A 26,562-nucleotide genomic window follows, 5' to 3' on the forward strand; every position below is an offset into this window, starting at 1 on the left:
CAAAGATTAAATAAATTAATGCAATAGTTAAGCGGGCGGTAGAAGTAAGCCGAGACGATAGGCCTGATTGTAATATAGACAATGCTTTGACGGTAGGAACGTGTCGGGATAGGGGAACCATTTGTATGCGTAATGGAAGATCGAATTTCGTATTTGTTCGTGGGGTCGTTACCAGCACCTTCGCGCTTGTTTATAAAGAAAACAAAACCTTTCGAGCAGCACGAGGGCGTTGCCAGTGGTGCGCCGCGAAACCTTAGTACTAACGTAGCTCCGGCATAAATATAGGTATTGTTATAACTTTAACATGTGCATTATGTAAATTAATCATACTTTCATACTAATTTTATAAATGCGAATATTTAGATGGATGGATGGATGGATGTTTGTTTGAAGGTATCTTCGGAATGGCTCAACGGATCTTGATGAAATTTGGCACAGATGTAGAACATAATCTGGAAGAACACATAGGCTACTAAGTTGTTTTTTAATGCCGAGAGGGCGGAATCGCGGGCGACAGCTAGTTTTTAAATATATTAAAGTTTGTCTGGAAAGACGGGAAGTCATAGGATAGTATGTGACTAGCAACTTATGCAAGAGTTACAGGTCAAATATCAGTCTTTTCGCACTTCACTTCACTAAAGCGGAACGAATAAGACGAAAAGACGAAAATAGTATTAACAGTGCAGTTTCTAGGAATTATAGTTTTTATAAGTATCCACAAAATAAGTATATCTAGTATGTTTTGACTTGGACTTGGATTCTAATGATTACATTATGCGTTAGTACATTCCTCATTTGCAAGTTGTCTTATTAAAAGAAGCATTTAAAATTAATACTCACTTCATATACAGAGCATGTAAAGTTAATCATTCTTTAGCTGTCTGCGGTTTACGTTGAGAATTATTCAACAATCTCTGAATCACACGGCAAGGGTATTCGTGTTTATAGAAGTTTACGATGTTCGTTGATCGCCTGACTGATACAACATACCTAAAAGTCGATGGAGCGTGAACAAAAGTCACGCGCCAAGGATTTCTTATCCTCACATCATGCGTTATACGTATGCTCACTTTGCTGCAGAGGGATCTCTTTAAACCGGCCAACTTAAAGCCTCATTAATAATTTCAAGTATCACGTGTATAGCTTATCTTATCTGATCTTCTATCAACGGACACATCTATGCAGTAAGTTATCTAGAATCGAGACTCCAAACTCTACTTACATTGTACTTCACTTGAGAGAGAAGATTAGTATTGTTATACAGAAATTCTCATCCATTCCGTTTTTAAAATGGAATACCTATTACTTATATTTATGGAAAGGTTTTGTTGTTAATAACGGATGTATATTATTTTGTAACAACTTTTGCCACTGTAACTCCTTGTGACAAAACTTAAGCCTTCTATACATTTTTACAAGCTATATTATTTCCAAGGTAAAATACTTAGCACGATTAACAAGTATTAATAACAATTCCATTAAGATATTGTACTCAACATGAATACCACATTTGTGTATTCAATGTTACATACATACACAAGCTTAATGTTATTCCCATCTGTTTTTTTTTATTTTATTTTTTCTTAAGGACTATTTTAGTAGTTCCTTTCTGTATCTACATATGTACTTAACGTGGAATGATTTCAAATAAAAACGAAATAAATCAATTTTTATGTTCGTGGTGTTATTATTCTCTTATTGCTCCCATTGTTGCTTCTACGTAGGCACGGATTTTATTACGAATAGCATTAAAGTAATTACCTAATGCCGGGACAGTTTTATGGGTCAATTTTTTCGAAAGAGTCACTCGGTTTATTTTTACAGTCTAGATTAGTAGAGCACCATAGGCTTTGCATACGCGATGTCAAGATCACGGCGGCGTAGAGGCGTAGAGCCGCACCGCCGCACCGCCGCGGGTGACACACCACCCACTGTCCCCCCATTCACCCATCCCGAGCCACCCTCCGCCAGCTACCCCCAAACGTTCGCACCACGCATGCTCCAATTATAATCTGCTTAGGGATGTCTTTTGTCGAATAAAATTTGTTTAAGAAAAATTAAAACATTAAAATAATATTAGTGTTACATCTGTGTGCCGAACGTAATGTAGCACGACATAACATCCGAATGGTTTTACACTTACTGTAAACCCATTCGATTGGTATGATAGAAAGCGATTGCTTTTCACGTCAAATGGCATATACAGCTTAGAGAGCTTCTTTCGAAGTACAAGAGCTTTCATGTGTCTAGCGCGGCGAGTGACAGGGTTAAGCGCGATAGCCGGCCGTAGTGGATAACTCGATAGGTCGGAGCGGAGAGAGGATAGGGCGGCATTATCTGGCCGTAGGCTGCGCGCGCAGTAGCGTCGCGAGGAGGGCTTCAAACGGTGCTCTGAGGGCGAGCCGGCCGCGCGTCCCTCTGCCGCACTCACTCCGTGAAACACGCTCTGTGCTCGGTACGCTAGCCGCACGCCGCTCGCCGCCCGCTGCGGCCTGCCCCGCGGTCACTGACCGATACCACCAATCGCTACCACCGACCATCCAATATACCACCCGACCGGCTGACGCGAGTCTTACCCTTGCCATCAGGTAGTGTGTGTAGCGTGATCCCTGCCGTAGACCATACAATAACCGTGCTTCCGGCGGTTTTGTTTTTTCTTATCGTTCCCGGTATTTATTGTTTTCTGTGTGCTTACGGACTGACACGCTCAACCGGGCCCCGTGGCCTATACCATTCACGGTATAAGCGTGATGTGTGACGTTTAAAGGACTGCCTGAAATCACCTGAAATTTCGGTATTTATGAGATATGTTGATAATATCAATTATACAAAGGTTTATTTATGTATAGAAAAAAATCTTATATATTAAGTTTTATTTGCAATATCGTAGTATGAGCTCATGCCATAACAGTTAACAGAAATATTGTTAATCGCTTGGAAAATCTTAAAGTCGTAAAGAATTAATTTATCTGCATCATAATTTAATAGCATTTTTCTTCTGCTAAGTTTGTAAAGTAAAAACATGAAGGATGTCAAGCACAGTGACGACAGCGCTTTTAGAAATTTCAATTTTACGTGTCAAATGCTTTGGAATTAGTTATGGTTTTGAATATTGCTTATCAATAAAATTAAACTGACTTGTTAATTACTCAGTTTAATTAAATTTTAAAGTTTTTCGAGGGGTTTTCCGATCTCGATATATTCCTGAATTAAATATTGGTGTTTAAATGTGAATTTATTATATTTTAATGAGATTATAATTTTACCAATACATAATAGTAAGATGTTTTATTATTTAACGTATTCTTACTTCATTTTATCTTTACCGTATTTTAGTACTCATTCCAAGAAAAAATTATAAAAACAATTAAATTCTATTTTAAAATTTTTGTAACACAACTAGTGCGTGTTTAAATCAATTTATTTTAATTTTCTTTTTAAATGTTTCGATATTCACTTTAATACATTTTACGAATCTCTTGTATCTTTCATTTTTTCGTATTTCGTAAATATTTTCGTAATAATTTTTTAATTAATAATACAGTCAAAATCTGTTATAACGACATCGAAGGGACTACTCATATTGAGTCGTAAAAACCGATAGTTGTAACAACCGGTGACAGGTATTAATAGGAAAGATATGTATATAACATTCAGCTAGGACCTTTGATTTTGGTCAATTTAACCGGTATGTTGTTCTAAACGATGTCGCCATAAACGGTTTTGACTGTATATATATAATGTATAAATTATTAATTAAAAAATAAGTAGAAATGTTATTTTAATTAACAGAAAGTATTTTTTAGCTGAGTTTATTTTTAGCTCGGATATAACAAATTGCCGGCTTGCGCTTGCAAGATATCCGAACAATCTTGACCTCGGACCCGGCGTCAATTATGTTCGACTTGTTCTGGCAATTATATACTTCGTCTAAATTGCTGGAAAATTCGTCAGTCATTATAGTCACAAACGTTATATCACGTATGATTTTAAACGCGTCTTCTCACGCTTATGTTAAAACGACTTTTTAAAACTAATCACTAGCAAGAATGACTTAAATTATATAATGATTAAGGTAATAATAATAAAAAATAATAATAAAAATATTTCAACGTTAACTTTTATGAAACATGGGAAATTTTGAAATTGTCAAAAGTTTTTTTTTTACTTACTTATCGTTTGACGCTGTCCTACATCTAAATGTCATGAAACCACTACATTATCCAGTGTACATGAGGTCCTTCTATGCTTACAACTTACTAATTATAACATTTGCGATTTTAAGGCCACGTTTCCTGGTATCATATTAAGTTGAAATAGGAAAAAAGTTTAAAAAGTGAAACGCTCATTTGTTTTTTTTTATAAAAAAATCACCTTCGTCTTGTTTAAATACTAATTAAATTGGTCCCTGATTGCATATATAATTTGAATAATATGATGTGATTTTTATTTGAGAGGCGATGTTTAACAACAAAACTCCTAACAGCGATCCACTGTAAAACAAACATTTTTAATACAAACTGAATATCATTATTCGTAGCATCTTAAATTGCTATGTAACTTTTTGGGGGAAAGGAAAAGACTAAGAAACAGAAGCTCATAGGTTCGAATATAGTAACTCTTATAAATAGAAATTGAATAAAATTGAACGTGAGCTTAACACAATATGTAGACAATTATATTCGTCACACGAAGTACAAAAATAAAATGACACGCACGTATTGTTATTGCCGGTACTGGCCTAATGTCTTCGGCTAATGCAGCGGTGGTCCGACAAGAGGACAATTTCCGGGCGCGCCCTTTCCCCACCTTCCCGCCATTATGCCCTAGAAACAATTCCATGACCATAATAATCATTAATGACACCGCGGAGCTCACCTCCACTATTATCATAAGTTCAGATTGATTTACTTTTATCGCTTTTTATATTTTATTCCGACATCCACGTTCTATTACAATGTTTGTTTTGGTTACATTACTAAATTAACTATAATTTTAATAAAAATACTAGAAACAAAATTTTTTGAAAAGAAATTACAAAAGCTAAAAATCTGTTTCTTTTTTATCTGTACGAGATTAAGCGCATAGAAAGAAAAAAAGTTCGTTGACAGATGGAGGGCTCGATGACAAATTAACTGTTAAAAATAAGGTGTCAACGGATGGAGGAAAAAAACATGCATAAGAATTTTATTTTCTTCACTTCTAAACTTATATTTCGCGAAGAAGTTGTTTTGATGCAGTCCAGTCTATCGCTTATAGCGCGCTCGTTCAAAAAACGAGCAAAGCATCGCCCGTCGGATGTAATATAACTGAAAACGTTTGATCTTATATTTCTTCATTGGCAAATTGTCGGTGCACTCACAAGATTATTTATTGACTTTATTTATGGAGTTATTTCAAAACTAAAATGTGAGCAGTGGTATTTGTGGCGGGTTTAATTTTTATTTTATATTCTATTGGTTACTATTTGATTTGTTTAATTTCCGGACATGTATATTTAATATAGCTGTATAAATATATAAAAAAGGAAATGTAATTTAATGTAACGTACTAACATACATAAATGAGTAAATTGTGCATACATTTTTTAAAAGAAACGTAACAATGGAATACGAATATAATACTGCAAAAAACCTTACTTAAATTGCAAAAAGGGTAATTAGAAAGATATTAATAATGTTAATAGTTCAATATCGAACCAAAAATGGACCGCAATTGTAATCAGCGAACCAATGAGCTATTGTATTTCATTACCCAAAGCAATTGTAACTGAATTCACTCATCATACACAGCAAATGATTGATGTTGAAACAATGGGCCGCGTCGATGAGTGGATCTGATTCGCACGCGAGCTGCGATCTGCAAGCATCACTCCCACGACAATTACACTAAATTATGTGTGCGCCAAATCATATAGTCCGAAATGAGGCATAAAATGTTAGCCGAGCTCCGGCGTGTGTAATTGCCCGACGAGCGACGAGAATGCGGCGAGTCCTGCCACAACCTCCCTGACTCTAAACTAGGAATAAAGTGCTCCGTGAGCGTTGTCCTTAACTCGTTAATTACTCCCGGAAACTTAATGTACGTGTTGCAAATTTCACTAACTAATGCAGACGACACAAAAATTGTCATGTCGCTTTAATTCCGCGCCACTTCTGGCACTCGACCGAGTTTAATTGTACCCATTTGCATGTAATGTACATTTTAATTAAAACGTGGTTATTGGAACGAATTATTTTTTGTGTTCGAGCTTAAAAGCTTTATCATTTTTTTTACATTAACTATTATGATCTACTATCAACTTTATTAAATTTACAATAGTAAATAATGGTCAAATAAAAAAACATTTAAATACTAACGAGTAACATTATAAGTTATACGTAAGATAGAAACAAATCGTATCTACTATTCGCTTTCGAGCAATCATATATAAAACCAGTTCTAGGATTAGTAAAATAGACGAAAACATTTGTAATAAACAAGTATTGTACCCATAATTTGAATTGTTGAATTCTTTGAGTTTCGAGACAAAAAACTTATTAACTATATATATAACTTAATTGAACTGGAACTTTTTCAAAGTGCAGTCTTAACAAAGAGTGTTGTAACACTCATCTCCTCGAGGCATCTATTAAGACAGACAGGAATGGTTTCCCACAGGCACAAGCCGCGGGCCGCACTCGCCTCGTCACGAAATCAATATCGTCTTTTATCTTATGAAACGTGCTCCATACGCGTACACACACACAGATGCGTCGCCAGGGCTGCTAACGCTAGAATAAACGAACAAACATAAGCCAAGATACCGATAATTAATCCAAACTTCTCTCCAACATTTATTTGTTCCTACGCTCTTTCAAACTCCTGGCATTTAATTAATGTCTAATCTTAAATTTGATATCAATTTCATCGTATAAATATTTGAATTAAACTAGTTTACTACTAGAAAGACTTGCAATATTATTTTAAAAAAACTTTCCTTACATTTTATCGTCGACGCCGAGAACGCAGATGTCAAATGTGAGAAGATTCATTGACATTTTTTGTATCCAAGAAACGGAAACCTTTACGCTAATTAAAATAGCTGAGTAATTTTTTTGTGACGCATTTAGTTGACGGGTGTCGAAATTTATTTGGGACAAGAACCGAGATTAATTTGGTTCGTAAGAAGCGGGCCGTTAATGTTCCTATGAACACTTGTAAAACATATTTATTAGAGTAACTGCCCTCTCGAGTGAACTACAAAGATCTTATAATTTAAACAATGCAGCGTTAATTGCTCCAGTGTTATTGCTTACGTTGTTTGGACGACGTAAACTGAGTTCGAATTGTTAACAACCAATAACAAATCTATTTTAAGACGTGTGACTTGTGAAAAAAACTACGTAGGAGGTGAATGGATGTAAATTTTTGATGTTATTCCTTTTTAACAAAAATTTCAAATATAAATCTTCTCGCATATCTATAAATAAAAACTGCAGACATACATGAGTGGATTATTGTAGAGATAAACAAAGTGGTGTAGCTGGTTTGTCAACTGGCATAATGATAGTAAACATGCTGTCCTGCATAACTATATTTATAACCTTTAAATAGATTACTCTATGGATTTCTTTATCACACCAACATTACGCGAATAACGGTAGTAGGTACAACAAGTTGAAACGCAAGAAAAACTCCCTCTTCAGGTCTCTTAGAAATACTCCCAGATGTCTTTGCCATGGGAAAGCATTCGTTTGCAATGCCGTTCCCTTCCTACTTGCCATATACGGCCCGCCAGCAATCAGAGCAGACATAGAATTATATTTCAATTCTGAAATCTATCTATAAGTTGTTATTTCACTCTTTATTACTTTAAATCTAAATAATACAAGGTTCAGGATACAACATAATGGATTAAAGATAAATCTTAATAAGTTGAAATTCATGTCGTATCACATTTTGCGTCGAGTCGACTTCCCGTACGATTCTCAATTGCTGTAATCTCTTATTGATCTTTGCTATTCTGCAATAAATAATCCTTAATACGACGTAACATGACGCTTAGCTGAGATATTTGAGTTCTATTCAATTTTAATATAGTGATTAAAGTCTTACCTTTACCAACTGGATCAATGATTCATTTTATGTCTTTGCAATAGTTATTTGAAATGCTTTTATCTTTGATGTAATTTACGACTGATCTTGTTATTTATTGACGTTAGGAACACTCGCTTGTTTTTAAAGTATATTATTATAAATAGGAAGGAAACGGTCGTACATCAAACACCTCCGATATCATATCGTAAGTGTTATACGATACACACGTATACGTATTACCTGCAGTTATTGTAAAATTTGTGAAATTACAAAAAAAAACACATTTTTTGTTTTTTAAGTTTAATTCGTTAATTGACATTGTAAAACATTTAAAGACTATTATAAGCTGGCAAATTTGTTTTGCCTTTGCGAATTTATATGACCTTGAGAAAAGTTTCCCTTCGTTTGGGCTTTAAATTCCCTAATGTTTGTCGAAACATACTGAAATCTGGCAAGAGATGCTTAAATCAATTTATTATACAGGTACTCGGAGACACTTCTACATCGGGCGTATTTACTTGCTTGTACATAATATATGTATGTACATATATATAAAGATTTGCGTAGATGTTTGCAAGACGTATGGGAAACTCTAAGCTTCTTTTTTATATTCTCATTCTGCACACTTTCAAGATAATTCGAACCCATAGGACAGGTATTAACATAAATTCTTTGCTACCCTTTTCTATTTGAATCACATTTTTTTAATTCAACTTTTTTGTAATACGTTCATGATTGACCGTGAAGTTTACTGTATCAGACTTTTAAAGGAAATCCTAGATCATAAATAAAAATAGTGTTGGGGTGACGCGATTCAAAAGCAAACATTCCAGTGAAAAGGGTAACGGGTGCACGTATTTGTCGTCAACAATATATGTAAGTGTAATTGTTTGACATGCAAAGCGCTGACTGAGATCAACCAGGCGCTCAGCACCGGCTCGGCTCGGGTTGAGTTGGGGGAGCCAAGGACTATGATATGCAATTTACGTTAAGCCTACTCTACTCGCGGAGCACAAAAAAAACAAGCGACAATACTGACGTTTTCTGAATATGTTTCATGATTCAGAATTCAAATGTCAGCAAATGTCCTATTTCGGTACAATAATGTTTTTTTTTTCGTTTGAAACAAGAGCACGGGATGAATACGTAATGTTGCGTATGACAAAGTTATTTTGCATGTTTAACATATGAATCTGAACCGTAGTAAGCGTTGTCCATACTCTTTTCGAATCACGTATTGAAACAACGGTATTGTTGATAAATTTGTCATAGTAATTAAATATGTACGAGTATATAGTCTTATCGAAATCAGTTCATATTTCAATGGCACACTGGGATATTATTATAACAATAACCATTTTTTTTTAATCAATGTATACCATAAACGGAAGCTTCAATATGCTTAACGCGTTTCTTTGAAACCTCTAATCCCTAAAACCTCTCTATTCACACCTCGCACAATACGTTCTTGAAAATTTATAAATTTAACCGCATCACGCTGTTGTACACGTTCGAGCGCATCGGGCTTTTTTCATTCTGTTGCGTCAGGTCTATTACTTACATATTTTGTGTGCTTTGGTATTTTTTGTTCCCCGTCTAATAACTCGGCGAGCTTTTGTGGCACCTCGGCGCGGGCGCAAAAACTACAAAAGACGAAGGGTCGCGCTCTCGGTGCGGGACCGAGTCAAAGCTCGCACGTTGCACGACGCTAGCGCGCAGCGAGCTAGTCGGTCGGTATTACTCAACGGGGCAGGTCACATCGGGACTCGCTCGTATCTGCACATCGCGACTCGCTCTCAAATAAATCGGTTTTCAGATCAACGTTCCAGTGTTGAATCAGATATGACGAATACGAATATTTAAGTGAGATAAGACTTTAAGTGGTGTTTAATTTAAGAACTGTATAAATGAACGTTCAAATAATAGTGTAATAAGATGTGACAGAGGGGACGCGAAATAAGTGAGATGTTGACTGCCGCGGTCAATATCTAATCGTGTAGTGGACTAAGAAACTGGATACTGTCGAAAAGATGACGATGAAATCGCTGAAGTACAGCGAAAGGGACGAAATGATGGAGGGCTTCAGCCCTGTCCCACCGCCACTGCCGCGGCGCCAGCCCGTCAGGAATATCTACGCCGAGCCCTTCGTAGACCCTAGGTAAGTGATTCTTTATTCAAATAAATTAAACACATTTTCTACTCTCACACACAAGCTTGCTTTTCAAACTGAATTTATCACGCCGTTTATTAGATTTGTTATTGTTTTTTTTTTACTATTTATCTTGATTGCAATGTTTTATTAGCTTTCTATCACATTCCACTAGCTGTTTATATTTCTAGATAACAAAAGAGATTGGTGCGATGCTTTGAACATTTATACGCGACATAAATTATAGAAATCAAAAAAACATTAGGCAGCGGTAAGATAAAGCTTGTAGCAGTCATCGTTAAGCCATTCACGCAATAAATTACAAAGCTTTTGATAAAACCGACGACTTTTAAAGCTCGACGTGCAACAAACGCACGCTTTTGAACATACAAACCATAGAAAACTACTAAACTATTTTCAGATGCGCATTAAATTGATGTTATATTCATACAGAACACGAATATTAATTTCCAATCAAAATATCATAAATTGGATATTTTATTCTAAAACTTTGCAATATAAGAGGCTGTTTATTGGGTCGAATAGGTGAATCAGTTGTACTTGTTTACCTTTACAACCCCAACTTTGTCCACCCTCTGACTCGACAGCGCAAGGCTCCTCTAGGCAATAATAAAGTGCCCGAAGCCAGAAAACATCATATACCGCGCTATTGTAAATACAGGCGGCATAGAAACCCCACAAACCTTCATCTAACATTATTATTAAAGAAACTTTTAAAATTAATTTTCAAGACCTTGTTGGGGTTCTCCTCGAAGTCGAAATTGTAGTTATTAAAATATGTTCAAGATATTGTCTTGTATACCTTATCTTACTAAATATATGTCATATTTAGAAGTTATCTATACTGTAAACTATCTTATTTATAGAGAGGAAATATTTGATTGTTTGTTTCTTTGCATTGAATAGGCTCCGAAACTACAGAAGCGATTTGAAAAATTCTTTAACTTTTGGGAAGCAACACTAACCCCCAGTAACAAAGCTTATATTTATTTTCTTTTCTTTTTTAAACTGCTAGTCATTAATAAAAAAACATTTATGCATAATTTATTTCTAATTTAATAATTTAGAGTTCAAAATAATACTCTGTCGGCTACTGACTGGATTTAATTCGGAGGTACTTTAATTGGTGTGATAGTAGACTCAATACGTACAGTTCTGATATAATAACATAAAACAAGACCATTTGAAAATGTTACATAAAAAGCTACATTGAAAAATATGTTTATTCATTCTTGTATCGAACACAACAGAGAATGACTGGCATTAATGTTACAATAATAAACAAGAGTATCAATACACTATACAGTTCAGATTATGTGGTAATAGCGGTGAACTAGATAGGGAAAGAGCGGATGTTCGGTGCTATATTCCACCATAAATCATATTTTTATACTTGGCCCGAGCCACATCGCCAGCGGCACACATTCGGCAGTTACAGCCATCTGCGACACCCCAATCGCCGCTCGGCTTAATTTGGACAGATACGGAGGGCAAATCCCTTATATTAATACAACACAAACTGATGCAAAATATCCGCATTATTGCCAAAAAATACATTGTTCCCTTATTTGAGGCAAAACGGTTCCTTTGTTATTACACTTTTTACGTTCCGTATACGTATACGTTACAAAATTCATATATAAATGCAATTATTTGATTTATGTCCACTTATTTGTACTTTACAACATAAATGATTAAATAAGAAGGCTGTCTAAGAGTTTTCTTAATTGTGGACAACCTTAAAGCACAAAAAGGTTTTCATTTGAATATCTTTTATTAAATCTATCAAGTATATCAAATATAAGCTTGTAAAAGTATATAATTGCGTACATTAAACTGAAAGGGTAGTCAAACATTCACAATTCCGCTTAGATAATGATAGCAATTGGACACGCTAGCGCAGTGATCGATAACGGAAACTAAAAAAAATATACTCCTCACCGCTACGAGCAGTTTTATAAAGAATGTAATTTCCTTTACAATGTGCTAACAAGGCACAACAAGTCAACTGCATATAGCGACGGTTAAGTGCACGCAACAATGGGAGGCAGATAGCATCGTTTGGTGCCCCTAAGTGTTCGGCGCGCTTCGGCGCACCAACAAATAAGGAAGTGCTGTAAAGTGCATGCCCTTACCCCTCATTAATACTTTTATTTGGTGTAAACAAATAGAACCTGACAGTTAACTCTTTGGCTAGGCACATATGCGTTAGGTGAATGTACACTTAAAGCTATAAAAGTCTAAAGTTAAAGCTTTTATTTTCTATCACTTAAAAACTTAGATACAAGAATCATCTTAAGGTAAATTTACATATATAAATTATAAATTTATTGTTTTAGTATAAAGTCGGAATAGTTATTGAGTAAATAAAAGTTGTTATTCGAAAAAACCTTCGAATGTACTTTCATAGTCAGCTATCCGTAGCGCTCAAGTTTGTGAATAATAAAACGGACTCGCAAAAGTTGAAAAGCAAACCAGATTCACAAAATCTTTTGCTTCGTATATTTTAACTTTGAAAATTTTCAAATATCCTTCGTCTTTGAGAAATACTCCTTAAATCAAAACTTGCTTATTGTTTACATTAATTTATCTTTTAATCTAATTAGCATATTTCTTATATTTCCACTGAACGGTACGATGTTTGCCATTTTGTACAAAAACTTTCTAGGACATATTCAGCCTAATGACATCTAAAAATTATTGTACATGATGCTGTTTAGATTACATGTGTATTTTTTTTTATTGCTGCGATTTAGAAATCCAACCGCGAGGGTCTTATATCCCACTGTACTCGTTCTCTCTTTAACTGAGGTCTCCACGGTCAAACCTGTATACATAATTTCAAGCAAAATCTGTTCGAAGCAACAAAGGGACAAGCCGTAACTTCGATCCAAAATAAGAAATCGAATGTTGTCTGCCTTAAATATGGTAATCCAAAAAATCGAGTAGACTAAAAGGAATTGGCGAATGAATACCTTATTCAAAGGCGGGATTGGAATAAATAAAATATTGAAGCACGTATAAAGTTTACTTTGTATTCATTTTCTTTTTAATGTAACTTGTCCTTTTTACAAGTTTTATTAATATTACTAAAATGGATTATGAAAAAGACTAAATAAAAAAGTAAGAACCTAACCATATAGGAATAGTATTGGAATATTTTTTTTAACAATTATAGATTACCTCAATTCTCAGTTTTATAAAGTACAAAATTAGGTCTAATACTAATTCAAATATCTTACAAAAACATTTCAAAGGTGAATTAATTCATAATTTTATTAAAATATTTAAAAACTTAAACCTTTTTTATCTTACGCAATATCCAAAAAGCAGTTTATTCAAATTGAAAAACATTATTAAACGCTAATTGAAATACGATTGAGAACTTGTATTAAATCATGTGTATAATAGAGTAGCAAATACAGGCTTTGCAATCATTACCCACGCACTGGAATGATAAAGTCTATTCAAGCCGCCAAACTAGTCCGTTGTTAGATTCAGACAGAACAGTAGTGGTTAGGTAGTAATTGAAGATAGTTAGACGCTTCTAATTTTGCGCAATATTGCCAGCATGTTTTCAATGGACCAGACAACTGACAGTCTTTAGGAGCATTTTGACTAAATTGTGTTCTTCTCTAGGGATACTTTGAGTTCTTAATTAAATTTTAAATGTATCTTTCTGCAGACAAAGGAGATAAATTACAGTTGTAACAGTTCAGTATTATATTATCTTGTAAAATTTAAATCAATTTATCTGATTATAGTAAAATCCGAATTATCAGAAAATGTTACTTTAAACATTATTTCGATTAGTTATTGTGATAGATACTTAGAAAATATATTAGTTGATGTAATTTTAAATCATAACTTAATCAACGAACTTAAAGAAAAAGCTTTTAAGTGAGCAACGAACAGACCACTTATACCCACGCTACTTGACTAAAACTTGATCCAATTTAGATTCTAAAAAAAACATCTCCAGTATAATAATAAGACTCTCAGAAAAGTGTATAATGTTTGATATCTCTCTCACACTGCTTTCATTTATTAAGTTAAATTTACTCTCTAATGCTTTTCAACGGCTTAACACAGTTATCGATTGTTCTGTAGCAGTGCCCATCTTTTTATTAATAGGCCAAATAATTAGAGGAAACGCCCCATCAAGGCAGCGCCGTGCCGAGCTCTTGTGCGCACGATAAAAGGGGCAGTGATGTTCCGACGCCGCTCGGTACAAACCACGCACTGGTCGCCACAGGAAATTCAATTATCTTCTTTCAACTTTAATGCACAATATCGACACAATCATTTCATTTAGCTGAATCTTGCCGCTTCAATCGTTCATAATTGCCTCCACCGAGCTTCACGATTACGTCGAGACATCTGGTCTTTGTTAGTGTCGCCCACTACAAAAGTTGTGTACTAAACTTTGAAATATATAGTTCATTAATGTCTCATAAAACTTTAATAAACTTAGTTTACAACTGTAATATTATTTCTATATTGCTATGTTACAATTTGGTAATATTGAGTTAGGCATAATTGGTTTAATTAAGTTGTGAAATAATCATCTAAAAACGCATTTTTATTGCTGTTAATCATTTTCTAATAATACTAAAGCTGTAGCTAGATATTTGTTATTTACTACCTCAGATACTATTTGTAAGAAATTTCGACGCCATGAAATACACGTGTGTTTCTATTTTCGGTTTGGAATTTTTAGTATAGATTTATTAGGTACTCGGCGTTGAGTGAACGGGAAGGAAACTTGCACATCAGGAAAGATATTCGGAAACGTGTATTATGTCCATTCTGGAGCGCAGCCGCCCTACATTTCAAATATTTCTATTGTGAATAAAGGCTTGTTATCTGTAACGGGACGTTGGACTATATTTTATGCAGAATTTTTTGTTATGGAAAATACAAACTTACACAAATGTTTTCTATATAAGCGTATAAAATGTTAAGTAATTAATTTTTACGCAATACTACACAAACAATTTATATTTTTAATTCCGAATAATAATCAAAATAAATGTTATAGGAAATATATAAGGAAATTTAACGATTAGTTTTAGTTTTACTATGTATATTGTGGTTAAGAAGAACTGTGTCATTATATTAAAATAAAAAAATACAATATAAACAAAATCCCTCGGATTGCCTTCAAAATAATCATAAAAGCGTGACGTTGTGTTTAGGGCAAAGGATAATCCAGGATTGTATACACAACTACCCCGCTGTCACAAAGATAGACATAAATCTTTCAAGTTGACATCGATCGACAGCGTCCTGCGTTCCGGAGCTATCAGCGATGTTTATGTGTTTGTGTGTATACGAGAGTACACGGTACACGCACACACAATCACAAAACCCACCAAACCCTCGCTTATCTTCTTATGGTAGTAAACAAACCACTTTCGTTTGAATAATTCACTCGTGGAGGTGAGGCCGCGTGAATACAATGACGACACTGTAATAGTTTCCGTTTTGAATAAGAGATGCCCATTGTCTCCGACCAATATTGATTGGGTTCGCCTCTATGCGCTACTGATGCTAGCTTTTGTAATCGTCTTCCGTTGGAACATTGTTTAAGATTTTCGTGTCGAATATTCAACTAAGCCCCGCAATGGATAAATATGTATGACGTTGCAGGCCTCTCTGAACAAATCAATTTAAAACATCTTTTTCCATTATTATTTATGTATTCAAACAACCTTTTTTAAGAAATAATCATAATTTATGTCGTTTTATTTTCGTATAAGTCAGCTTTACAATTCAGGTTTTACGTTATCGATAATTTACTGTTAAAAATGACCACTTTTAACATACGAGTATGTAAATAAATTACTTTCATTTATATGTCAAAAGGTCAATGAAATACGAAAAGAAGGAATGAAGTAAGTAAAAAATACGTCTCATTTGCTATGATTTCATATAAGATGCCATTTATAATATTGTTGTTAGGTGGTCTCAATTTCAAATCTTGAGGACCTAATATCCTTTTTTGAACAAAAAGTATGAAGAAAAAGTTATCCAAACTTCTCTTATTGAACTTGCAATGTAAATTCAAGTCCCTACGGATTTAAGATCATTGAACGTATTCTTAGAAAATAATGAAGTTCTAAATATAGCGTGTAATATTTGTATATGACAGGCGACGCATACTCAATGTGTGGCGGTGACATGTCAGTATATCTATCACAGGAATCAACGTCGCGCGGGATATTTCGGTGTTACTGGCACATGGTAGATCACCACCGGACGCTTATCGGCACAGGGTATTTTAGCCTAACCCGTTTCAAAAATAAACAAACCGCCCTGCCGCCGTCCGAATAAATACAAACCTCGGTTTGACACCGCCTCCTATAAATAACTGTAATGAATAGGCGGCTGCCATGACCGCGGTAATATGTAATGTCGACATATCCTCACTTGGATTTATTTCGTTCCTAATTTGAATATTTATGTATCAGAAGTCCATACGCAGTCTTACTCCGCGTCGTGTAAACAAACAGTCCTAAAAGCTGTGTCGTAAAAAAGCGGTCACGAAACGATCCCATGAATTAATCTAATTCCGGGGTACTGGGTTACATGGGGAAGCACAACATATCAGACAGGAAGTTAATATCGTATGTAAGGGACTACTTAGAACACTCCATTCTGTCGCTTAAATCGATCATAGTTTTTAATTTCTGTTGTAGAACCGAGATAGTTGTGCGTGTTGTTCGTTCGTCTCCGTATCTAGAGATGTTGACGACACGTGGCAAATGATATTTGAATGATAATCAATACAGCGTCCAATTGGTCAAGTGAAGGTTCGTTAACAAGTTTTTGAGGAATCGTATACCGCACTATCGCAACGAAAATACTCGGTAAAGTTATATAAAGTTGAAAAAATAAACTTTTGTTGATATTGATACTTCGAGCATCCTCTAAAAGAGAACAAATTAAGAAGTAAGCGGGTATGTGTAAACGCTTACCGATAAACTTATAGTTGATATTGGATTCAATATGGGTTGGGTGTTTATTGTTATCTTACAGTTCCATTTTCCGTGCGCATCAGTCCAAGGGCGGACCACACAGGATGGATCCATTTGTCTAAGTTCCATACTCGAAAGATAACAAACGCGCTGCACGCTCTCCGCTGCACTTATCTAAACACTCGGCCCGTAGAGAACACAAACAAAGCTTCGCCCTAACTTACTTTTTTACCACGAAACGCCTTTTCTTTTTACCCTTTAGGAGTTCGCGGTACCGCGTGCCTCGCGTGTCGAGTGCCTTTGTTTCTGTCCGGAAATTCATGCATTTTGCCGCAATGTGCAGTTAAGGGAAGACACATAGGTACGATACCAGGGAATGTCTTTTTGTTGTTTTATTTACGAACGTAGCAAGCACAACGTACAGGTTAAAAATAAAATACTTTTCTTACAAAGAGCAACTACACAACTGCGATTTATACATATTTAAAAACCAAAAAAGAACATATAAAAATTATATCACAATATTTAAATTAATCGACATTCAACTTTAAGAAGCCCAAAGTCGTTCTTAACTTACTCTGAAATCTTAGTTCGAAACCCGATAATTATATATACAGCTTTCACACTTGTAATAAAAACAACAACACAGACAAGTACCTAAGAAAACGTTGGAAATTATTCTAATAACAGTTTTGGTCTTGTCCAAGGTACACGTCATCGGGCGTGACTAACGAATGGCTTGCCCTACAGACCCTAAATTCCGAGTCGTAAGTATCAGTGACATCGACAGAGCCGACACAGACTACGAACATTACCATAACTCCACCCGACCCATAAACGTAATTAGAGACACCAATAACATCCGAACGCTCTGAGATATAATAATCTGTTTTCATTCCAAGGGTTGACGATTCGAAGGGAACGTTAAATGTACCTATACGATCTATCAAAACTTATTACGACTACCTATCTTGAATTTTAAGTACGATATCATCAGCATTTAAAATATTTTACTAGTAACTCACCTATTCTTTGATGAAATAATATTAATCAATAGATTTTCTCAGAAAATAAAAGTTCAGATGTACATCAATTACATATTTTTTCGATCGAAATCTATTTAATATCTTATAATAGCCAAATGCCATTGAATATAATTGAGCATTAGAGGGCGTTACAGTCGATACCTTTGTAAATATTCAACGATCGAGCTAAAAGATCCTTTTTTCCACTAAAGCAACTGACCGACGAGTTTCGTCGTGTCACTAATATTTTTATAAGCAATGTAATAATAATATAAATAATAATATGTGTCGTAGTCTGACATTAGAATATTCAGAATGGCTAGTAGTTTAGTGGAAAAAATCTAACCTTTGCAATACAATCGCTGCGTAGAAGGTGACCAATGACCCAATAACCATTATCTGAGACACATTCGAGCGTGCAAATAGTTGCAACATTTTTTTTCCTTAGGGAACTTTAAAATTTAAATAAACGAACATCGCTTTGGCCCTGGAATTAAATTTATTTAAAGGTGTCGACGTTGGACAACAAACAATTTTAAATATTACAACATTTTACTAATTAATTAACAGTCTTCTCATTAAATTTTAGTGGAAACTACTATTTTATTTGTGTGAAATTTTTAAAGATTTATTGAATTGAAATTAGATTAGATTAGATTACAAAATTGAATTTAGGGTATTTCGATGTTATGGGGCGAACCATATTCGTTCGTGACTCCGACATGTAATATACATTACAAGAATCAATTACCAATTAATTGAAAACAAACCGTCTATACTAACCGCACACCCGTTGTTATAATAACCGTCAAAAATATCAGAAGGGCGTTTTCATTTGTGAAATTATTTTAGGTAATAAATTGCGGGTTCATCAAATGGTTCGTTTTAATGCCGAAATCGAAACCGAGCATGCTTCGGTGATAAAATATAACAACTCCGTTACGCTTCATACTAAATTTCATGAGCCATGCAAAAATTGATATGAGACAAAATGTGAAGAGGGCTTGATACAGATAGGGGATTTATAATGTGGGATACGGGTAGTGTAGTGTGAACTACCCTGCTATCTATTGATTTTGTTGTGATCTTATATAAAACATTTACGTAATACTTTGCCTTTTTTTTCGAAATACGATTGCAAATACTTTTGATCGGTAAATAAATATTTAATAAGTGATTATTCTGATAAATTATTTTTCTGTCTATAAAAGAATTGTTAGCAACTCTTTTTCTCAATAAGTAATTTTGAGTTTACGTTAGTTAATATCTTTTTTTTTAGATAATGCAATTTTTTTAAAAAAAAGTTTTTTTCTTTAGGTTTAATTTCCTTTTGTTCTGAGTCCTCCACTTATTTAGCTCCTATATCGTCAATACACGACACTGCAATTTTCTCGTAATGAGCCATCGTCAGTAGCGTACAATTTCTACATTCACTTTATTTTTACGAGTGTCTTCAACTCGATATGAGACTTCTTACTGCATTTTTATTGTAATACAAGCTTAGTTTTGAATGTCAACATCATTATATACGGACGATAAAGTTTTATTAGCTCCACAGTGACATCGAGTGGGGAATACGTCTGAATTATACGAACCTAAATTACGTACACTAAAATTCCGTACACTAAAATGAAGTCAGTCAGCACTGGGAATTCAAATGAGATAAAGCCGCGCAAATGTCTTATTGATCGCTGTGAAATGGATCTTATTTGTCATTCATTAAGCCCAAATCGAAGAGATGCTGGTAATGGGCCCATTTATATCTTTAGGTAAGACTGCGGGGGAAATAATGAAGTCCATTACGATTAATTCAAAAGATTTCTTATACATAGTATTGACTAAACGACGCTTGACCTCTATCCCGTGTGATACTTAGCGATAACGAGCTTTAAGAAGATATTCGAAGGGCAAAAAAGGCGTGAAGGAATTAAACAAATTCGTAACACTTACCGTGGGTTTCTGAGACCAAATTTTCCGTTTAAAACATATTGTTTTCTGTTTTGTCAAAGATAATACTTAAAAATAATCTGCATTACTGACTTATTAGTATTATAAGCACGTGACATTTAAAAATGAAATTTTTCCTTCCGCTATATTGGTACAATATAAACAAACCAAAATTGAAAATGTTTTCTCGACCCGTATCAGATATGTCTAAAAGCTAAAGCGATCCATTATCGTTCGATGCGTCGTTCCTGGTGGGAGGGATGGAATGTGATAAAATTTTTCAATCAGGCAACCGCCGAAAAATATTTACTATGTAACCCGAGGCAACAGAGGAGAGGACAATATTGTGGAGCGGTGTGCGATAGGCGAGCGCCCGCGGCGTCGGCTCCGGCACTCTTCCTACTCTTTGCGCCTCTGTCGAAATAATATTGAATCGGGGTGAAATACGACCGGCCAGGGGCGCCACCGCTGCCGCCTGCGAAACGTTTTTCCGTATCGCTGAACAATGCCGACAGTTTACTTTAAGACTTGCAATTCTCACTGCGACGAAACAGGTTAATGGATATCTATTGTTGAATCAAATCGTTTTGATAATTCTGCCCACCACCGTATTTCTTGATTTTTTTTCTGCAGTATTTATTTAACTTTTTAATAAAAAAACTAAACACACTTAACGGCTACATTCCTGCATTATAACTAACAAGTGAGTTGTAGTTGTTGACTCGAGTAAGACGAGATTAAGTGCTGCTTTCTTGACTTCTAAGATTAGGGGAATGCGCTTGCATTTTTTTCATTTCTTAAACTCTTTTAATACAACACCAATTTAATTTCATTTTGTAATAATAGGATGTATAGTATTTATTTTCAAACTACCGTAGAGAAATATTCGATAAATAATTGTTAGGTAAACGTAACCGTCAGTTGTTGCAATTGGCTGGCGAACCCCTGCCACGCAGGCGCTATTGCTCTAATGGAAAATTTATCACTATCTGCGCGTGAGCACAATTATTTAGACGCGGATCCCCGCGGTCTAGGACGGCCGGTAATTGGCCGCTTATTCTGTATCGCGTCCATTCATTTGAAGCGATAAAGCTGCCGGAGGCAGAACACGGTGGTAGCTCGATGCCATCAGATATCACAGTGAGATAACAATATTTAGTGCGACGCTGTAAATATGAAATACCGCAACCATTGAATAATTTAAGGCTCGTTATTTAAAGTGATTTATAACGAGCGATCGATATCGGTTCGCGTTTTAAAATTATAATAGATGTAGATAACTGCAACGTACAAACTTGTAGTTCGTCGGTTAAGGTGAAACGTTTTCATATTTTTTTAATGTTCGTATTAAAGCTCATATAGAAAAGCAAGCATTTGCAAATTCTAATATTTGTTACCTTTTGAAAATGAGAATGTCATGAAAGGTTCTCGAACATCAAAGCTTTGAATTTCTATAACACATCTTTAGCGACTACGTAATAAGCTTCTTAGATGATGTATTTCCGAGAAAATTATATTTGCTAAATTTAAGCGAGCGGTCGCGCAGCAGGCACGAGCCACTCTCCCATTCATGAATCAACTTCAACATTACCTAACGTGCCCCGAGCTAAAACAAACATCAGGCCCGTGAGAGTTATTAATAAGGAGGGAGTTCAACGTTTTCGAGAGTGCAACGTACAGAGAGCCCTTCGACTCAACTCCGCTCAAATGCAAATTTATCAAAGAATATCTCATGTCACGCATTTGTTGATATCCGCCTTATGGAAATAGACCTTCCAACTATGCGTACCTGAATAAATTTCATAAATACAAAGAATAACATAAAAAGCAACACAAAACAATATACGCACGACCTAATAAATAATATTTGTATGTAACGTAATAAACCAGGAATTTCCCACGAGGAAAAACATGATAGAGAAAGTAATTCCCTTACAAATGTCACAAGTCAATGTTTATACGCTTGTACTTTTTAGTTCACTTCGTTACTAAAGTCTGTATAATTTTTGTTGTTTTGTAGCTTCGTGTTTCATCGAACGGGTTATAAATATATTATCGATTTTTAAAAATTACTCAGCTATTAACTGGTTAAAAAAAGTATTCCGGGAACAAGATTCCATTTAAAAGGTCATTATGACTAATGTATTTTGGTAATCAGTTGGGTGTGATCGTGGACGGCGCGCGGCTCCGCCCATCTTCATTTTTATCCCATTCTATTTTTAATCGTATAACAACATGAGGATGATATTAAAATAAAAAATCATATTACAAAGATATCATCAGACATATGTTAAGATAAATTTGAGACTGCAAATTGTTGGGTTTACTTTTATATTTATTGTAATACTTATTTAGTTTATTGTTTACCATCAATGTGAAAAACTGCACTGAAGAAATGCACAATGATATCTTTTCTCTTTATATTGGAACATAAATAATGAATATGAGCATATTTTGACTCATTGAGTAGTTAATTTTTTTATATTACAATAAAAACATACGTAATTGAAGTAGCTAATGTTTTGTTTTCATACCGATATTTCAATTCAAAGTAAACTCGAGATGAACCAGTAAACGAAAAATAAACAATACCCGATCTGTTATTCAATTTTTTTCCATTGCAAATCTGGAGTTTTTCCCAAGCGTACGCTTCGACAGTATTTGATCAAAGAAACACTGGCTCGTGGAAAAATATAACCGGACTGGTCGTGTATTTTCAATCCTTTTTTTCTGGAATCATTTCTCTGTATAAATTGGGCCAACAATATTTTTCAAACTTAATTAAACATAGAGTAAATATTATTTTATATATCACGCTTCTTCAAAAACAATCAATAAAAATATGCAAAAAAGATCTCAGTCTCGTCCTTAATAATTAGGTTAAATTCTCCTTTTTTTTAATCTGTCGTTTGAAGACCGTGATACTTGAGACGTAAAGAATAGCGGATACCGATCGCAATCTGCCTACTCTAGCAATCCTAGATTAGCATTTTAACGGGCCACAACGATCATTTTATCCTGCCCCTGGTACAACGCAAATGACCGAAGAGGAAATTGGCAGAACGGGTCCGCTATTGTTATACATTACGTTTTAAATTGGGGGCTTTCTTAAATTTACACCCATGACTTGCAGCGCAGGGGTCGTTGGAACTGCCATCGATTGATTTATACGCCGTCGTATCCTCAGTTATTTGGTCGCACATGTCGCTGTTAACGTAAAAGAATGCCATTATTTAAATGTATTTCTCGATACTGGTGTAAGCGATTGCCGCATTGTTGAATGCAATAGTACGACAACCATCGTAAAATTTAACGCTTCTGTAATGCTTAGCAGTTATACGTTTAACAGTCAGTAATCTTGTTGTCTTGGATATTAAAAAAACTTTATTTAACTTATTTCATTTGTAATTTTTAATTATTCAAATTTGTGAAAAAGCTTTTGAGTTTTAGTCACATGACGAGTGTCCGGAATTTATTACAATGTATTGTCTATGCATCTTATTAACATAACTGAATTTTCTCGAAGTACGGAAATCTGCGAGCATTGTTTAAATCAAATAAAACAAGACTGGATATTCACCATTTGAAATAGCATACAACAATAATAACAGGCATAAATACAACACTTTAAATAGCATCTGTCAGCTGTTACTTACTGTATTGTTTATATTCCGAAGAACATCAAATAACCGTGTACTAAATTATCAACCTCCACAAGATCATTTTAATTGCCCTCAATTCCTTTATTCCCAATTACAATGCGGCATTTTAAAACGCGAACAATCGACAGCGTTCAAGGTTGTTCATTGTCTTCGTTCAATACAGGGCAATTAGTTCGAGGACTCAAAGCTCCACCATAATATTACAATGTATGATTCATTTTAATGTTGATAGCATCTCCAGAGCTCGCCCCTCGCACTAAATGTAGGGGGCGGACGTAGAGTCGGCTGAGGTAAAAAATAAATAGGTTGCGATACACGTGTGTATCGGAGGATTATACTTTTTCGATATAGTTTAATTGAAATTCTTTAGTTGGAATTTCACACATTGTAATTGATTATTATCATTATTTTGAACTTCACGGATAAGTATTAATGTACATCGTTCAATGAATAAAGCAGATCTCAACATTTATATTTATTTATTTATTAACTCTTATTGCTATTATAAATTATACAGAAAAATGACTAAAAAATAATTGTGATGACTGAAAAATGACTAAAATGATGAAATAATCATTATACTAATCATATACTGAGTTATATGATTTTATTTGTATTATTTTATGTATAAACTTTAATTTAATTAAATTAAAATAAGGATTCACGTGACTGTGCAATTATTTAATTTAATGATATAAAAAGGTATTTCATATTTCCTGCTAAAAATATTACCATACAAAATGCGCATCACGAAATTAACTTAATTTGAATTATTCCGACGTAATCGCTCTTAAGGTAAAATCGTCTTTCTTATTGGCTCATGAACGCGAATTCTAAAGGTATAAGAATTATTCAACTTGTCCTTGTACATTTGAAGCCTCCTTAACTTTTCTGCTGTGGACTATAAGTGCGAACTCTGGCTTATTTATTAATTACGCAATTCATTCAGTCTTTTCAACTTATTTTTCTGAATTAAAGTAAAATTATTATCAATTTTTATCAAAATAAATAAACTTAGATAAAAAGGATATTTTAAAGCTCTTGATATAACATAAATGGCAAAAGTCAACGTTATACGTTATACCGGAATCATCGGAAGCTATTTTTACAAATAAAACATAAATAAAAAGCTCTTTTGTATAAAGACTTGCAGGTAATAAATATAAAAGTCTTCTTAAAGGGACTTCAAAATGCTAGGCATTTAAAACAAAGCTAGCGGCTTATATCGATTCATTTTTGTACCTAGGGTTCATGGCAATGCATACACCCTCCCGGATCAGGGAATGCGGCATCCCTTACATAATATATCTATAACGAACCGCAACAATGCTTTCGAGTCTTTTGGCTAATTTTATGTTACTCAATATTTATTTTAAACCGTATATTCATATATTTTACATCTCTATACTATAAAAAAAATTGGTTAAAATCTTCACAAATAAATCGAACATAAATAACTTCAACACTAATTAATATAACTATATAAACATCGCTTAAAAGCTCCGTTAAAATAATTAATTTTGAAAATTTAACAGCATTTATAAAATTTTAATTACAAAGATTAAGCGAAATCTATTACGACTATGATTGATATTTAATCTCAAACAACTTCATAAACAGTCAATTCTAAAGTTCGTTGCATCATTTACATTCCATTTTATAGAGTTTAATTTCTCCGAGGTCAATGCCGTCCCCGATGTTTGACATCAATTAAACTTTGAACGTTTAACATAAAAATAATTATGTAATTTATTAACAACGTCGAAGCTGTATGGAAATAATTTCAACACACCTCCAAAGCTAATCCGTAGCAGCATGAACGGATAAAATAGTTGTTTATTTCTATTCACTGCACACCTTCTGATCCATTGGCGACGTCGATTTAGTTCTAAAAGCTTTGCTAGTCTCCGCAAACCTATATTTAAGTACAGAAAGCAATAAAAGTACACGATGCCTTTCATTCCAGCACGACCGTGCGAGATAAATGGACGGTAACACCGCTCAAGGAGACGCGTTCTCACGGCCCGTGCCCGTGCGGTGCCGCACACTTTTTGTTTACCAGTTAGAGGTCGGTGCATCCCGTTCCGATGCCTGATGTTAGATGTGACCGTTGCACGCGCGATTACCATCACAAAAACTACACGATCGAGCGAACTCGCACACGAACGAGTTCTATCGCTACCTGCTCAAGTTTGCTCCTTTTTTAGAAGCCATTTCACTATTTATGATATTACATTACTGTTGTTATCAAATGAAAGCTTTTTGAAGTAGTATGCAAGGATTGTATGACAAGTATGCTCCGGTTGGTGTAAACTGGTCGAGAGCTCTCGCGTTAATTAGACGTGGCTCTCGGCGCAGAACACCTCTCCTCATTATTTACCGCTTCATTAAGAGCTCACTTGCGACCGACGCCTGTCAAAATTTGAACGGACGCCCGTCGGACGCCTCTTGAAATATAGTCACATTGTTCTGCAATAGTGACAGTCGGCGCCGCTAATTGTCTTCGAAAATTCTCTCATTCAACAACACACCTCCATTGACGAATAACTCGTAAATAGAATAACACCGTTGCAAAGCAGAATTGAGAAGTAAGTTATACCAACATCGTACTTAACATAATGCGAGTCGGCAAAGAAATTTCCTTGTACAAAAACAAAACAGTTCACTTTGGTAATACCGGTAACAGGCGGAAATGATGT

At 34.7% G+C, this 26,562-nt stretch overlaps 1 protein-coding gene across 3 annotated transcripts in view; it reads left to right on the plus strand.

Annotated features, from left to right (window-relative positions):
• Positions 1-2,362: 2,362 nt before the first annotated feature.
• Positions 2,363-26,562, plus strand: part of LOC106708841 (teneurin-a) — a 54,840-nt gene continuing 30,640 nt past the window's right edge. The window contains exons 1-3 of one of the 3 annotated variants that reach the window (XM_045678077.1): positions 2,363-2,455; positions 9,896-10,237; positions 17,937-17,996. In XM_045678077.1, the coding sequence (XP_045534033.1) occupies positions 10,110-10,237; positions 17,937-17,996 (188 nt within the window). In that variant the 5' untranslated portion in view covers positions 2,363-2,455; positions 9,896-10,109. Of the gene's footprint in view, positions 2,456-9,820; positions 10,238-17,936; positions 17,997-26,562 lie in introns of those variants that run through there. The other 2 variants (XM_045678078.1, XM_045678079.1) reach the window with 2 other exon arrangements.

The sequence above is a fragment of the Papilio machaon genome, chromosome 5 (assembly GCF_912999745.1).
Source record: "Papilio machaon chromosome 5, ilPapMach1.1, whole genome shotgun sequence".
Taxonomy (NCBI): domain Eukaryota; kingdom Metazoa; phylum Arthropoda; class Insecta; order Lepidoptera; family Papilionidae; genus Papilio; species Papilio machaon.